This window comes from Mytilus trossulus, unplaced genomic scaffold (genome assembly GCF_036588685.1).
Source record: "Mytilus trossulus isolate FHL-02 unplaced genomic scaffold, PNRI_Mtr1.1.1.hap1 h1tg000457l__unscaffolded, whole genome shotgun sequence".
In the NCBI taxonomy this organism is placed as follows: Eukaryota; Metazoa; Mollusca; class Bivalvia; order Mytilida; family Mytilidae; genus Mytilus; species Mytilus trossulus.
Window position 1 is genome coordinate 169,623 of NW_026963370.1, and position 15,993 is coordinate 185,615.

General features: G+C 31.2%; 1 protein-coding gene across 2 annotated transcripts in view; it reads right to left on the reverse strand.

Annotated features, from left to right (window-relative positions):
* Positions 1 to 14,920, reverse strand: part of LOC134702406 (uncharacterized) — a 41,797-nt gene extending 26,877 nt beyond the window's left edge. The window contains exon 1 of one of the 2 annotated variants that reach the window (XM_063563308.1): positions 14,397 to 14,920. In XM_063563308.1, the coding sequence (XP_063419378.1) occupies positions 14,397 to 14,466 (70 nt within the window). In that variant the 5' untranslated portion in view covers positions 14,467 to 14,920. The remainder of the gene's footprint in view (positions 1 to 14,396) is intronic. The other variant, XM_063563309.1, reaches the window with a different exon arrangement.
* Positions 14,921 to 15,993: the final 1,073 nt, after the last annotated feature.

The following is a 15,993-nucleotide window of genomic DNA, read 5'->3' on the forward strand; positions in this document are numbered from 1 at the left end:
TAATACCAAAAATTTAGGTACACGAAGAAGTAAACTTCCTAACTGAACAATTCATTCAATTTATTTATGTTGGGTAAATAATGGTATGCCGCTAATATTAACAATGATACAACTTTGATAAAAGAACAAAGTTCCTATGAAGTTCCTCTACGTAGTACGTTTTTAATTTAACAAAAGACAATAGCAAACAATATTTTTATACACCCGTAAAAATTTGACGGGACGTATTATGGTATACAAATGTCCGGCGTCCGTCTGTCCTTCGTAAACATGGTACAGCATATTTATACATCACGTTGCGGAGGGTATAATGTTTTGACCCGTTCGTCTGTCTGTCCGGCAATCCTGTTTCTTGTCATCGCAACTACTCTTAAACCACACATCAGAATTTCATGTAACCTTGTTGGATAATAAGGACATACGTAGATGTGCATATCGACATGAAATTACAATTCATTATTTTTCTAGGAGTTACGTCCCTTTGAACTTTATTGCTTCAATATACTACTGCAACATGTTGACGTTGCAACTCCTCTGAAACCACACAACAGATTTCATAAAACCTGGACATACTATTCAGATTTGCATATTGACAGGAAATTATGATTCAAATTTTTTTCGTATACAATTTTGTTTATTACAGTTATTTCATTTCTCCAGTGACAAAGTGGGTTCGTGGGTATATGAGCGCGCTCACTACGGTTCTTTGATATCCTTATTTCATTGATCGTAACATGGTTGTTTTTTCATGATGGTCAAACAATCTGTATATTTTTTGGTGAACTTTTTGAGTTACAGGACTTTCTAACTATAAAGTGGGTATGTTTTTTTCGCAGTTCGCGCTGTATCTCAAAAACTATTTATGATTATTGCTTAAAACTTTACACACTTCTTAGTCATATTAATCTGAAGATCTTTATACTTTTTGATGATGATTCAAATTTTATTTTAAAGTTATTGAGTTAATGAAAAAAGAGGGGGTTTTCACATGCCGAGCCGTATCTCAGAAACAATTTATAATTAGCGCATACAATTTCACATACTTGTTTAGTTAAATTATTCTTCATATCTGTACTCTTTTCGTGATGATTCTTTAATTCCTTATTGAGTTTTCATTGACCTTCAATTTGGTGTCATAGAAAACATGTTGTGATATATGAACTTCCTTTTGAGCAAGAATTAGGAATGAGTCAGGATATACTTAGCATGACTATCTGTACAACCCCCATGTTGTTTTAAAAACATGTATTATGTGTTTTTCATAAGACGACGGGCGTATCATGCACTCGTAGCGCAGCTGTTTATATTTTTATTTATTTTTTAAACATATTATTAGAGAAACGACGGAATGACAGCAAATACAATGCATTTTCCAATATAATTAATATTTCCAAATAGCATAATTCTTTTAAGGAATAGTTGATATGCACTGATTTTCGAACGTGCCCATACGATATCAGTTTTATAGAAATTAGGCAAGAATTGTACACTTGAAAAATCTAATTCACCAGAAGGACCGAAGGACAGACAGAGGAATGAACGTGCGATCATTTATGTACCCCGCAATGCGTCTCGCTGTGGTGAAAAAATATCATATAGTTATTTACCAATAAAATTACGCAATGAGAGAAGTATTTGGATTTTTGCAACTTACCACCCTCTCGCCTACCACTCCCAAATAACAGCATTAAAAACTGAGGAGAAAGTATATAATAGTCATATTATAAAATTGACTTCCTTTTAAATCGGAATTTGGGTGGGTATAGTGTGGAAAGTTGGGAGAAGAACAAAAACAAACCTAAATCTCTCTGTGTGTGTGGGGGGGTATATGTTATATGTCCAGTCCTCTCGCTATTAATTCAATCGTTTTTGCCAAATAAAAAAAATAAATATGGTATGGTTTCTCTGTCTGCCTGTCTCTGACAAAAGCCTCCTTTAGCAAATTGAAGGTTCTCCTTTATAAGGTTTTGTTTTTGTTTTCTGACAACATAAAAAAGAAGATGTGGTAAAATTGCTAATGAGACAACTCTCCACAAGAGACAAATATGACACAGAAATTAACACCTATAGGTCTTCAACAATGTGCAAAGCCCATACCGCATAGTCAGCTATACAAACTGCGAACTTTCAATCTGTTTAGGAGCCTCCCAATTTTATTCAATTGTAATCATTAAACCTAACAAAAGTTTAATTTTATGAATAAATGCGAAATTCTAGAAAGTGATTAAAACGTGAATAAAGGGATTTTGATGGGGTGTTGTAAAGAAACAGCAGCCCACCAACCAAAACAAAACAAATCAACATATGGTCAACATATGGTATTTATAAATTTAAGTGTGTACAGTACATGTGCCTGTATGTCAAGTTCTAAATTGCCGAGTCTTTAATTTTAAAAGCCGTAAAGATTATCAACAGTCCGTATTAATATTTTTCTTGAGATCTATGTTTCTCACTTAGAGCACAAACAAAGATGTATTTAAGATTCACATGATTTTTTTTCCCGAAAACAATATTACAAATTTCTAGGTAGCTCTTTGTACAAGCAATATTTATACATTTCAAAAATGTCGCCGGTAATTTGCAGAGATAACGTCGAAATTGTCTGCCAGCGACGTCGTGCACTTTAGCGCTAACGTTGAGGTTACAAAGGGGGGGGGCGCAATTTTTAGAATAAATCACGTTTATCATAAAATCGAGCACGGTGAGATATATTTTTTATTTGAGATTTGGAGAAAGCATGACAAAATGCAGCTTATGCAGAAAAATGATAAAAATGACATTTTCAGAAACAGTTTATTTCCTTAATTTTTGGTTTAAAAAATTAACACTTTGAGCATCTGGTCCGCAATGTCAAACAAGGCTTGAACAATTGTATAGTCATCTGTGTTGGGATTTATTTTTTCCCTAATTGTCAATTATCACAGCTTCAGATTGAATCCGATCTTAATAATTTACGACGAAGAATATTTGATCCAAAAATGTTATAACAATGCCTAACTTTTTTACAAAGTAGCACAAATCCCCAATTTTCGGCCTCATTTTTCTCGAAAACAAGCACGGTGACCTATGTTTTATTTCGGGTTTTATTTTTTAACTCGCCAAGGCCTACAACATATATCAAAATTATAAAAATGACATTATATCGAGAAACTGTATCGGATGCCCTTAAACTAAACGTCATTAAAGCCTTCTAAAAAGAAAAAAAAAATTTTTTTACGCCTGTCACCAAATAACGTTCATTCTAGTCAACTCTTACATCTAATATATATCACTGAATTTGAATAGAAAGAGAGAACCGATTAACGAACGTCCTCTTTTTTTTCATTTTAAGCTTTTGACAAAAACGGACTTCTTTAAAAAATAAATGTATGTAACCATGAAAGAACCTCATTATTAATTGGTTCGTGTTATCTATTACAATAATTCAAGTTAGGTTTCTCTAGTGTATTTTTTTAATATCAGGCATTCAACTTTAACTCTACATTTAACTTATATGGTGTTTGAATCATATGCCAATTAGCGTCGCAATTTTCTTTAAGGTAATATAAGTGTTAGAATAAGGTATTTCGCCATTTGCCAAAAATCTCAATTTACTCTCATCCTCATGTTTTTATTCAAACGCATTGTAACGAACATTATTTGCCTTCAGAAATGAAAGTTGAGCGTTTGACTGTAACATAATGCCCTTAATATGTATTTGGTAATCAATACCCAAATGAGATCAAGTTTAATCGGTCGTTAGCTTTTTGCTATAACAAGTGTCAAATATCAGGGGATGATATTACATAAAGCCAAAAAAATCTTCTTCAAGAACTTACAAAACGAGGCTTGAATGAAGACAGTGAATTTGTTTGTAGTTCAATGGCAGTTTCGACAAATGTTCATATAAATTTACAGTTTCATTCAGTATACATGCGTGTCATAAGTGTCAATTAAACTGTCCAAAACATATTAGTTCCTTTTTATCATTAAATAAATCATAGCCTATGATTTAAAAATCTTCCAACTAGTAAAACCCTCAAATACACACTGAGCAACAGTCCCTTTTTTGTGACCTCATTTATGTTTCTTTGGGAGTGATTAACCTAAGGAAAACGTTTTTTTAATATTTCAATGTGACATCTTCCATGCTATTAAAATTTCATACCGACTAGTATCAACTCCACAAACATGACGATATCGATATGTGCATTGATACCATATATCCCGTAAATTCTTGGAATTGATGAGCGAGTGACAATGCTTGTAGTTAGTTTAAGAGCTAAGAAGTTCTCATGTTTTACAGGCAAGTCTTCCCAATAGCAACGAATACATCTATCCAATACCTTTTTCGGTCTGTTAATTTACAAACAATTGAAACTGATTGTACGGATAACTCATTGCGTGTCCTTTAACTAACCATAAGTGTTTCACTGATTCTATAAATCACTATTCAAATGTTCAACACAATATATTTGCTTTAAATAAGAGATGTCCTTAATTCCTGACGTTTCCTTCTTTTACAAAATTGAGTTGAGCGTGCATCTCTGTTATTTTCTAGACTTTATTCATTTTCAATATTCAACACTGTTTTATGTCATTGGTTTCAAGTTCTCTGTGCTACTTCTATATATCTGTGGTATAGGAATATTTCATTGTATTATTCTTGTCCGAATAATGATTGATGACTCATTCCGTCTTTGTCATGGAAATACTGCCCCGGATCTCCTTGATTACTTCAGAATCTATTAACCTATGACTTCCAACACAGTTAATGAGTGTAACAACGATTTTGTATGAGAGATAAATTTCTTTTACAATACATAGACTGGTACAGATATCCAATCTTATTGATAGGAAAATAAATGATATACATAGAATTGAATGGTCGTTAATTACTTGAAGGATTACTAATCTGTGTTAAAGGTTTGGTATGCAACAAACGCACTAAACCTAATGTCAATGTCGATCCTTTTTTGTTTGTGAAAGTGCCAATGACATAACAAACACACGAACCGACAATCTCAGGATAATTACAAATAATGACATCCTTTGTCTAGTGCATAAGCGTTAGAGGTAAAAGTCAGAATCGAATTATTTTGAGAATGCGTATTAATGTACTTTAAAACAAACAAGGGAATACAGAATTTACCTGCATAATATATCCGCTTTGCGCACAAAAATGACAAAACACTGTCCTCGCTTAACAAAATTATACGCCTGCTATATTTGATGAGTTTATATACAGTTTCTTACAACCTATGCCATCGGCAAAGTGAACAACATTTCCATTGGTTAATTTCAATAAATGTATTTATTTTTCATGGACATCAATGGCAATACATTATGTTATCAAAGATACTAGACGAAAAATTGTGAATGGCAGACTACCCTTGCGTGACGCTCGAATTACACAGGTTAAAAACGCTCACCCCTTAAAAAAAAAACCATTGAAAATCCGAAAATCGAAAGGTTTGATCAAATACAGGTAAGGTAATCATTTTCTTGGGGTAGAAAATTTTTATACTTCAAGAAAGTCAAACCTTTGCAAACAGGTGTACTAATTACTTTTAAAAATTATATACAAATGAATCTTAATCAGAGCAAACAAAATATTTGGATCAGCCAAAATCAAGAATTAAAATGTTGGTAAGACTTTACTCTTGGAGATATAAATATGATAATTTCACTTACATTAAAAGACCTGGTTTTACGAACCCGTATGCTAAATTAAATCACCTTCTAATTGTGTCTGGTAATAGATTATAAATACTTAGATTTGTGTTAGTTTTTGATAGATACTCAGCTCTATTCAGTATAGGAGTGTCAGCCTAAAATTTGCAGGTCGATCCAAAATAGGAGTATCAGTATCGTATGCTCAATTTCACTCAAGCCAGGAATGTCGATGGGAAGCTCAATCCGATTCAAAACAGGAGTATTAGCATAAACTGCTCAACTTATTCAATTTACGAGTGTCATCATAGTATGTTCAAATTCCTGTATGTATGATATCTGCTGGTTAAGTCGTTGCGCTGCGCGTTACTTAAAACAACATCATGACCTTCTATTGTCATAAAGAAAAAGTGATATGAAGGTGACCTTCAATACTTACACCTACAACATAACTATAGTCAATTCATCAACGAAATAGTGAAATAGTAAATGAATACAAATTATAAATGACACAACGGTCAATAAGATCAATTGAATTGTGATTTAATTAATCGTCTGAGACGGAACTATGCATTAAACGAACGGAACCAATTTAAATCATTTAATGAAGACATTCTACATATCGCCTTTCATTTTTCATTACGACACTATGCATCTTTACACTGTTGTCTTCAGACACACATGTTAGGTAAAATTGTACTTCGGAAGTAATTTTCAGAAATCTATTAACTATATAATGGGATGGAAAATTATTATGAACCATATAATTACATTTCTGAATGAAATTAAAATGATGATTTATCCTCTGTTTAATGGTACTGAGGGTGTAGGCTACTTTCATTCTTGATTTCAATTATAACCGTACAACTGCTTTCGACTATCTCATGAAATTTAATTAATGTGTCCGTTACGAGAGAACACATCGAAACATATAACATAAATTAGTAATGCAGTATTTTTGCAGTATGTTTGCAAAACGCGTCCCTTCGTCAGTTATTGCCGATTTGACGAACACTTTGTGTTCGATGTTGCTGTTTCTGTCGACATTCATAGTAAACTGACTATCTCCGAGTTTTCAATAATATTGGTTGTGCTAATGAACATTATGGAACTTAAAATTTCTCGAGGTTTAAAATGTGTTACGTCTGTCATCCTTTATCATTAAACACTGTCTACCTCTCTATGCTTTTTTGTTTAATCATCAATTATCTTTAAAAAGACAGTTTCATGGTATTTAATGTTGCTTATTTTAGACAAAGCTTGAAAGCTTGTCTTACAATTATAAATAAAATGATACATAGATAATACCAAATAAGGAAGCAGTCAAAACATAATTTAACGAAACCGGGAAGTTTTCAGATCAGAAGAGGGCGTAAATTCTAGACTCAATTAAGTTTACTAATTTCAATATGAACCTCCAAGATAATTTTGCAAATAAATTATGATATCTTAGATTAAAATAATATGTTATGATTGTCATATTAATGCGGTAAAAAATATCAAAGGCGTTATCTAAAAAAACATTGAGTTTCATATTCACATATTTCTGTGTGATCTCGGTTAAACAGAGAACAGATAAATACAAAATGGTTTATCCTGTCATTTATTGTTCAAGAACAGATTTATGTCAAAAAGACCTTAAAGAAATAATCCGTAAAATAATTCTTTATTCTTTAAAAATATTTCCATCAGCTGCGCTAATTGGCACTTCACATCAAATTGTTTCCTATGATAATAAATGCTTAGATATTTATATCAAATAAAAAATTCTCGTTGATACGTTGATGTTCTATTTTCTACAAATGACATTATTTTTATCTTTATAACAATTAATAAGTACGACTTATATAGATCAACGCTGACAAGACATATACTTCAATTCCACTTTACACTTATATCTCTGACGTCAATTTGACTTATATTTGTGACGTCAATTTCACTTCTATTTGTTACGTCAATTTCACTTATATTTGTGACGTCAATTTACAAGCTCGTCCTTTTCTCTATTCTGCTTTAAATAGATAGGCAACAATAGTACACCACTGTTCAATAGTTACAAATCGATTTAGAGAAACAAAATATCGGTCTCAAACTGAAACTTAAGACAGCACATCAATTATAAAAATGGAAATGCTGATATAAATTATATACATAAATAAACTCATCATAGATACTAGGACTAAATTAAGTATACACGTCAGACGCGCGTTTCGTCTACAAAAGACTCATCAGTGAAGCTCGAATCCCAAACAGTTAAAAATGCCAACAAAAGCCTACAAAGGAATGGACTATTTGATGACAACTTGTATATTCTTAATTTGGTACTTGAAAATTTTAAAGAACATGGTGTATTGAACCTGGAAAACTTTCGCTAAAACCAAAACATTACACGAGAGGACCACAGTAGAAATAAACACAAGGGCACTCACACAAAAACACTTCAGACAGAGAATTACAGAAATGAATGATATAACAGTATATAATAAAATGTAAACCACAGAATAACACATATTATTTTATTACAAACAATTTTTTTAAACTGAACATAATAATGTGATCTGAATAAATTTACAAGTGACGTAATATACAGTTATTTGGTCAATTTTCCACATTCGTTTATCAAAAATCAATATTTGACCTTATAAAAGCATAACGATTCTTTATGTTTTATATTCAGATAATGCAAGTGCCTATGCTAGATTATTCATATTTGAATGTTGAAAAATTCTTTTTGACATTTTCGCCTATATGTCTGTCCGTTTTGTTTTCATATTGTGTTACTAATAAAAGGGCATTTTATACGACTGTCCTCCTCATGAGATGTAAGCCTAGCTATAGAACAAGGTTTTAGTCCCTATTTTATACATAAGGAATGCCTGTACCAAATCAGGTATATGACAGGTTTTTCAATTCGTTTTGGATGTTTTTGCGCTCCTGATGTTGACAATTTCCATTGATATCGATATGTTTGTTATTTTAATCTGTTTAATCACGATTAAAAAAGTTGGGCTTTGCTATATTCGCTTTATCCAAGTGAAAAATTGTTTGTGTATATTTCACATCAATTTTGATATTTATTACTATTCCTTGCTTTATTGGTTCATCAATCCAATACAAACTATCTAAGATCGGTTTCGTTATTCCATTATGAAAACACTAATACACCTGATAAATGTTGAAAATGACAATATTCCCTGTAAGAGATACAAGTCATTTGATATAGAATGACAAGGTCCATTATATGCGATGTGTGGGATTTGGGTGCATCTGATAGGGAAGTAACGACATCAATAGATATAGGAAGAAACTAGAATATGCTATCCTCATATTGTCACTAATATGTGTCGGCTATCTTTGGATTATTACTTTTTCTATAATCATTTCTATTTTCATTTATATAAACATTATTATGATTACGATTCGGGCACTTGAAGATGTTCGCTTTTAATGTTTTTGAAATTTTGTCATATTTCGAAAACCTCTGCTTTAATCCATTTGAATGCCTAAAAAACAATTGAGAACTTTTTCCCGCAAAAATTTCAATGGCTTATATCTCAAAAACAAACACACGGCCGTATATGCTTATAGTTTTTTTTAACTGAGTATCGAACTTCCTTAAATGTGAGTGCAATAAAAAAAAACAATACTTGTTCTCAAGAATAAAACCCTGACGATAAGAAATTGAGCTTAATATATTAGTTCTAAGTCGCCAATCTGTCTACTTTAAAAATATATATATATATAATGCTTAATATGAAACATAATTTAAGTCATGATTTTATACTTGATCCTAAGTTCAACTAGCACATATTAGCAATATAATATCATCAATATGTTTTTTCAATAGACGTATTTACACTTGTATGCAAATTTGTCCGCCATTACATAACATCACACAGGTTCCCGTAAACTTTGACTTCATAATTCAAAACATTTGACGTCATAACTAAAAAGTGATTGTTGCTTGACGTCAAAAGGTTATTCGGAGGTGATATAAGGTCATTCGGAGGCAAAATACAGCTAAATACCAAAAGTGTAAATACATTTATATATACCGTGATGAATATTATAATGGAGAGTTCCGACCAAAAATGCTTAACCAATCGACAAATCAAGTTTCACGAGCTCGTTAACTATGTTAATGCGCTCTTTCAGTACTGCTCGAAACCAACGTCTTTAAAGCCAGGGATGAATGCATCCTTGAAAGGTTATCATGACAAAAGGACTAAAACTGAATATCAAGTTTATCTCAGGTGAATTTAAGAAAAATAAGTAAGATATGATTGATGTCAAAGGGGAAATCAAACTGCAAAGTAGAATAGGCGAAATCAAGGTCAAAAGAAAAACAGACAAACACTTTAGTTTGTTTAACACTTATAATCATTCTAATAATGGCCTTTTTAACACTTTTAGATTTGAGCGTCATTTGTGAGTCTTTTGTAGACGAAACGCATATAACATTTCAATCCTGTTATCTATGATGATTTTTTAGTAAGATTACAAACCAGTCCTATCAGTAATTATGAGTCTATGAATCTCATAAAGCACAACATTGTTAAGACAAGTTCACTCAAAGTCTCTAACGTATTAACATCGCAACTTCGACTCATGTTTCCAGATGTTTATGCCTCACGGTCTTTGTAGGCGGAAACATATTGCAATGATGGATCGACGATGACAACAGATCGGTTTGATTACAATATCTATGTCTTCAAGTCCACTTGTGGTAATTATTTCAGATTTTTATTCTAATTGTTAGAAGAATGTTCATAAATTCGAATTTTATAGTATCAATAAGTTAAACAGAATCTTCAGTGATAATGAACTGTAAACTTATCCATACGCGTAAATCTAATTCAAAGTATTCAAAGTCTACTTAATATCTGTAATATATCTTTATAGACAAAAATACGAGCGATGTTGTCATGAAGACGATTGTAACATTACTAGTAGAATAATTTAAAAAAAAAAAAAGAAACTCACCGAAAACCAAGGGTTTACTAAAGTAATTCAAAAGGGTAAATGTTCCCCTTTTCACTTATGACAATCATTGTGCAAGTCAGAAAAATCTGGTGCACTCCTTGATGAGTCACAAGCCATGAAAGAATATATGGATTTGAGACTTGCATTCTTTTAGTTAAATTTTATTTTATTTCTGTTTCTTTTTCTGTCAGTACTAGCGTTGTTTTTATTTCATTAACATGTAATTTTTCAATACTTTGTTTCTGCCTATTATATGGATATTTACCTCATTTCATTTTGTGAAACAAGTCATATTTTGAAATACCAAAATCGTTGAATGATTCATCGTTTGTGTAGTAGAGCTTTCAATTTAATTATGAACGCAAAAAGCATCAAAGTTAATTCGAGTTATTCAATTAATGGAGCAAAATCAACACAAATATTCTTGCTGCTCCTTAATTTGGAGGAGCAATTTCTTTAACAGCAAATGATGATAATAAAAGCATCGGAAGTATAATTGGTTGTATTTTCCACTGGATCCTTAATTGATTGAACAGTAAGTGATTATGAGATATCCTACAGCTGTTCTTATAAATAGCTAATAATTATTAACCACTTCATTCAATTTAAGTAGGGTATCATTGCGTCACAAAACTAACTTAGAGTGGAAACATACGCCTTCCCATTCTTTTGCTCCACATTACTAGTGCTTGTTGAGTTTTAAAGCTTTTGATCATATCAAACACAGCCATCGCTTCAGTTTCTAGTATTACTCAATTTGCTGCTAGGCTTCCTGTCCGTTATGCAATCATAAAAATATTAATGATACACGATGCTTTTATTTCTTATCTTTAGAATTAAATCATTTTCACCTATTCCTATGTATTATATTGTATGTGGTAAAATTGAAAATGGAAAAACATATTTTTTTCAATGTTATGTTCTTAATGATATGAGACATGAATTATATGTCAAAGTCCGACTTTTAAATGAAGATTTTGAGTTACTATGTTATTTGTAAAAGTTGCGTTATCTAATGTGTAATGAAAATTAATATGGTTCATTTTTTAGATAGTTCGCTTTATTCTATGTTTTACCGACAAAATGATATTGTCATCAGGATATTATATATGTTTTTTAGCTGGCATCCTTTAATGAATGTTAGATTAAAATATCCATCAAATCCTATATGTATTCTAAGATACAAATTGCGATTGAATTAATGGGTAATCAAACTAACTTGCAAATTTTACATGTTTGTACAAACTTGACATCGAAATTAATTATTTGTTTACAAATTGGAAGTATCAGAAAGACGAATTACAGTTTACTAAAAACAGCATTTACGTTTCGGCCAAGCAGGACCTTATATACCTTTTTGGATTAGACTTCTCTCAAAGTTATCGGTTTTCAGCTATCTTCAGCCCTTAACGATATGAACTACATGGTGCATACATGATGATGCGAAACAATGAATTTACTTAAAAGAAAGAAAGACACATTTAAATGACCCTGTTGTCAAATAAATAACCTGGTATAGGTTTCATATATAATGTAATCAGACGCGTATGACCTTTACAAACCAGAATGCTATGCTGTTTTCTTAACTTGCTTATATATATCCATTTATCTATGCTATTAATTTTATGACAAGAATTGTTATAAAAAATCCCATGATAGAAGACATTGCCTTTTCTTTGTCAATAATGTATCATATGTCAATGTTTGGGGAATACTATTTCCTTATATGTTGGTGGGTTAAATATCATGTTTAAACAATTACAAGAGTATTGCAGTTTTTGTGTTAAATACGCAATCACTATTTCAGTATTTATAGTGTTCTGAAATCGTGTTCTGAAATCGTGAGATTTCAGAAACAATGTAAAGACAATATACCTTCAAATATCTTAAAATCTGTACATATAACATAATTGCATGTTTGTATAACTGACTACAATAGTTATTACAAATTAAATGTGTGCTTATCTAGTTTTCAAGAATAAGTTGGGTAGAAAGTCAAGGTCTTCTAATCAAATCAAATGTTTTACATTTTGATTACCGTACCAATAGTCTTATAGTAATTACATACTTTTTGTACGATATATACTTGTTTACTTACGTTCCTATTTTAACTTTAAAGCTTGGCAAAAGATATGTGATGTGCTGTTCATTCATAGTGAAGATTTAAGATTGTTTAATTTGAAACTTGAAAATTGCAAAATAAATTCTATTCAGTGACTAATCTCTCTCTCTCTCTCTCTCTCTCTCTCAATCTATCACATATTATCTCTCACATAGCGTGACTAATTTTCCCTAGATTTTCCTCTCGACGGAGTTAACACTGTAGTCTATTATAAGAAAGAACTACAACATATGGAAATTCTACATGCCCTTACGACAAGCCACGATTATATGTAACAATAGAAACAAAATTGTCCCTTAATTACTAGTGCGACGGATGGAACAATGTTAATAAAAAGGTCAGACATAACCTACAACTAACCAGCACATCTGTACATGTCAATCTAAATGATAAAAATCAAGGCTGTTTAGATAGCCGCAAGATATATAAGATCAGCATTCAAACTACTATTGAATCTTTTAGCGACGACAATATAATATGTTAATTCATTTAATTATTTTCTAAAAAAAATTAGAGACATATTTCCGATTAAAAAAAGTAACCATACTTATACTTTGAACAATATTTATGTTTTGATTTTTTTTAGAAACGGTGTCAACATAAACTGGGTTATACAATAGTCATCATAATATAATACTGTTGAAACAAAGGAAGACAACACCGTGCTGCGTTGCCGGGTAGAGTATTGAAGTGAAAAGACGATGCACGAGGAATATTATTACAGATAAAAAAAACTAGTCATAAATGAACTAAAACTCTCATGCAGTAACTTGCAAATCGAAACCATGAGACCATTTATCTATTGTTAAAAGTAGTCAGTAGTTTTTTAAGCAGACCTGATGCTAAGGTTATTTGTTATTTAAAATATATTCATCTACTGCATTTTTTAAATTTTTTTTTAGATAATTTTATTAATTTTCTGACGCTTTATATGGCATTGATGATTTCAGTTTTTGCTAAAGTTGATATAAAATCTGGGTTCTACTTTGGCAGCTGAACGTTCGATTATTGCTTAAATGATAAAACTGATTCTGTCAGGTTTTCTACACCGTAAGTGACAACAAAACTAACGATACAAGATTATAAGAGGCATGACTATAAATTAATGATTTGTTAGATAGACATGTGAGCGTAACTATTTACACTGAAATTTTAAGGAGTGAATAAATGATTTATAGCAGAAAATTCGTTTCAGCTAATAATGTGATGACCACGATAATACGATGTATCGATAAAGCCGTGTAGTGTTGGTTGGTTGTTTTATTGTTTTAACGATGATTTAACAGGTAAATAAAAAGTATCCAACTTTAAATTATATCATGACAGAACAACAACGAGTTGCTTCAAAAGTTATGTATGAATGAAAGGGTGTACTCTGTATTTGTCCACAAGATAGTAACGCAATTACACATTTAACCAACAGTTTAAAAAACTAGATTGATGTGCAACTTTGAGCTTCTTCTTTGAAACATAATTTATAATTATAATAAGGGTACCTTTTTTTCATCAAAAACAAAGTAGTGTTGCCACAATGAAATAAAAGTTAGCTTAGTAATCATAGGTCACATTTAAGTTGACTGAAACATATCGCAAAGAACCCCTGTCGTATGACCCTTGTCATAAACTACTGTGTACTTACCTAAAAAAGTGAGAGTTTTTGAAAATCCAATCGACAAAACTAATAGCCAAATGTGTACAACAGCAGTCATATCTAATTAATAGTCCAATATCGTTATAAACTTCTCCAAAACAAAATATGTAGTTTTCCGTTATAAAACTTTATTGTCAATCCGATAATAATTATTTTCCAATACACAAGACATACTAAGGATTTTTTTTATATAAAATCGTTGTTATTCAGTTAATAATCTCCAGTTAAAAGCTATTTTCATGAATGAATTGTTATTCCATATTCTAGGAGAATCTCACGTTTCGTCAATATTTTCAATAAGTCACGGGCTTAATATGTAGGAGGATAAGGACCAATCTCCAATATTCATACGCCTCAAATGTACAAATAAACAGCAGAAAGAGTAAAAGAGAAAATGTCGCCCATACTGATTTAAATGATTAAATAGGATTGGTTCAAGTCATAAAATCAATTGATCACTTTATATCCATTGACAGTTGACCATTGATACAATAACAAGTAATGAATGCAGGTTTCTGTTAGCGTAAAAAGGAAAAACAGTTACAAGTGAACCAAGCCGGGGGTGCCTATCAAATTCACAAGTATGATTATTTTAAATCCATTTTTTAAAATTGTCTAAAGAATAAATGAAGACAATACTATGATGAACAGTCATTAACCTTAAAATATAATTGTCATACTTATATATTTAGTAATGATAAACAAATATCAAATTTACATATTCTTTATAGGACACAACATTTCTGTCCTTAATTGTCATCTGGTGCGATAGATTCTGTCGTTTTGACACTCGGCTTCTATTGTATGTCAGAAAGAACATTTTGCGTGTCTGCAAAGTAATGTTTGTATTCAAAAAGATGTACCATAGTAGATTATAGTCTGTATTTTGAGGGGAAGCACATATACATGCAAGTTATCATTAATTGCTTGTCAACTGATCGAACTTAAATTGCAGTGTGGTGATCAAACAAAACCTGTTCATGTGTTACCACGAGTACATCTGTAACAAACTAAACTTTTTTATTTATGTCCTTTCACCCAAAGTCAATGACATTAGCTATTCGTTTTGAAATTTCTTCGGCGTTCGTTTTAATTTCATAGATTCACTTAATAATTTATATATCGCCTATTGACTCTTTTTTACGTCCATCGTTTCCTTAACATATATAATTCATCTCGCATTCCAAAACAATTTAAATTGTACAGTGTATGTTTGTAGACTACACGGATAAAGTCTGTAATACTTTATCTCTTATTAATAAGAACAAAACAATCGTTGATTTGATTTATCACTTCTGATATATATCGTGAATAGGTTTTACTCTCGAATATCACAAAATTTGTTATTATTCAGGAGAAAAATTTGATACATATTTCGTTGTCACGTGAGTGTACTGAACATTGATTTTACGGTTTTTAGTTACAAAAGATTCAACCTCAAACGGTTTAACTCCGTGATATTGATTTTTTGTACATCAACATTTGATATAGACAAAAACACTATATATGAGATGGTATATAGATGTGTTTTTGGAAACCACAATTATACGAGTTGAACTGAAAGCGTACGTGTAACCTTCAAACA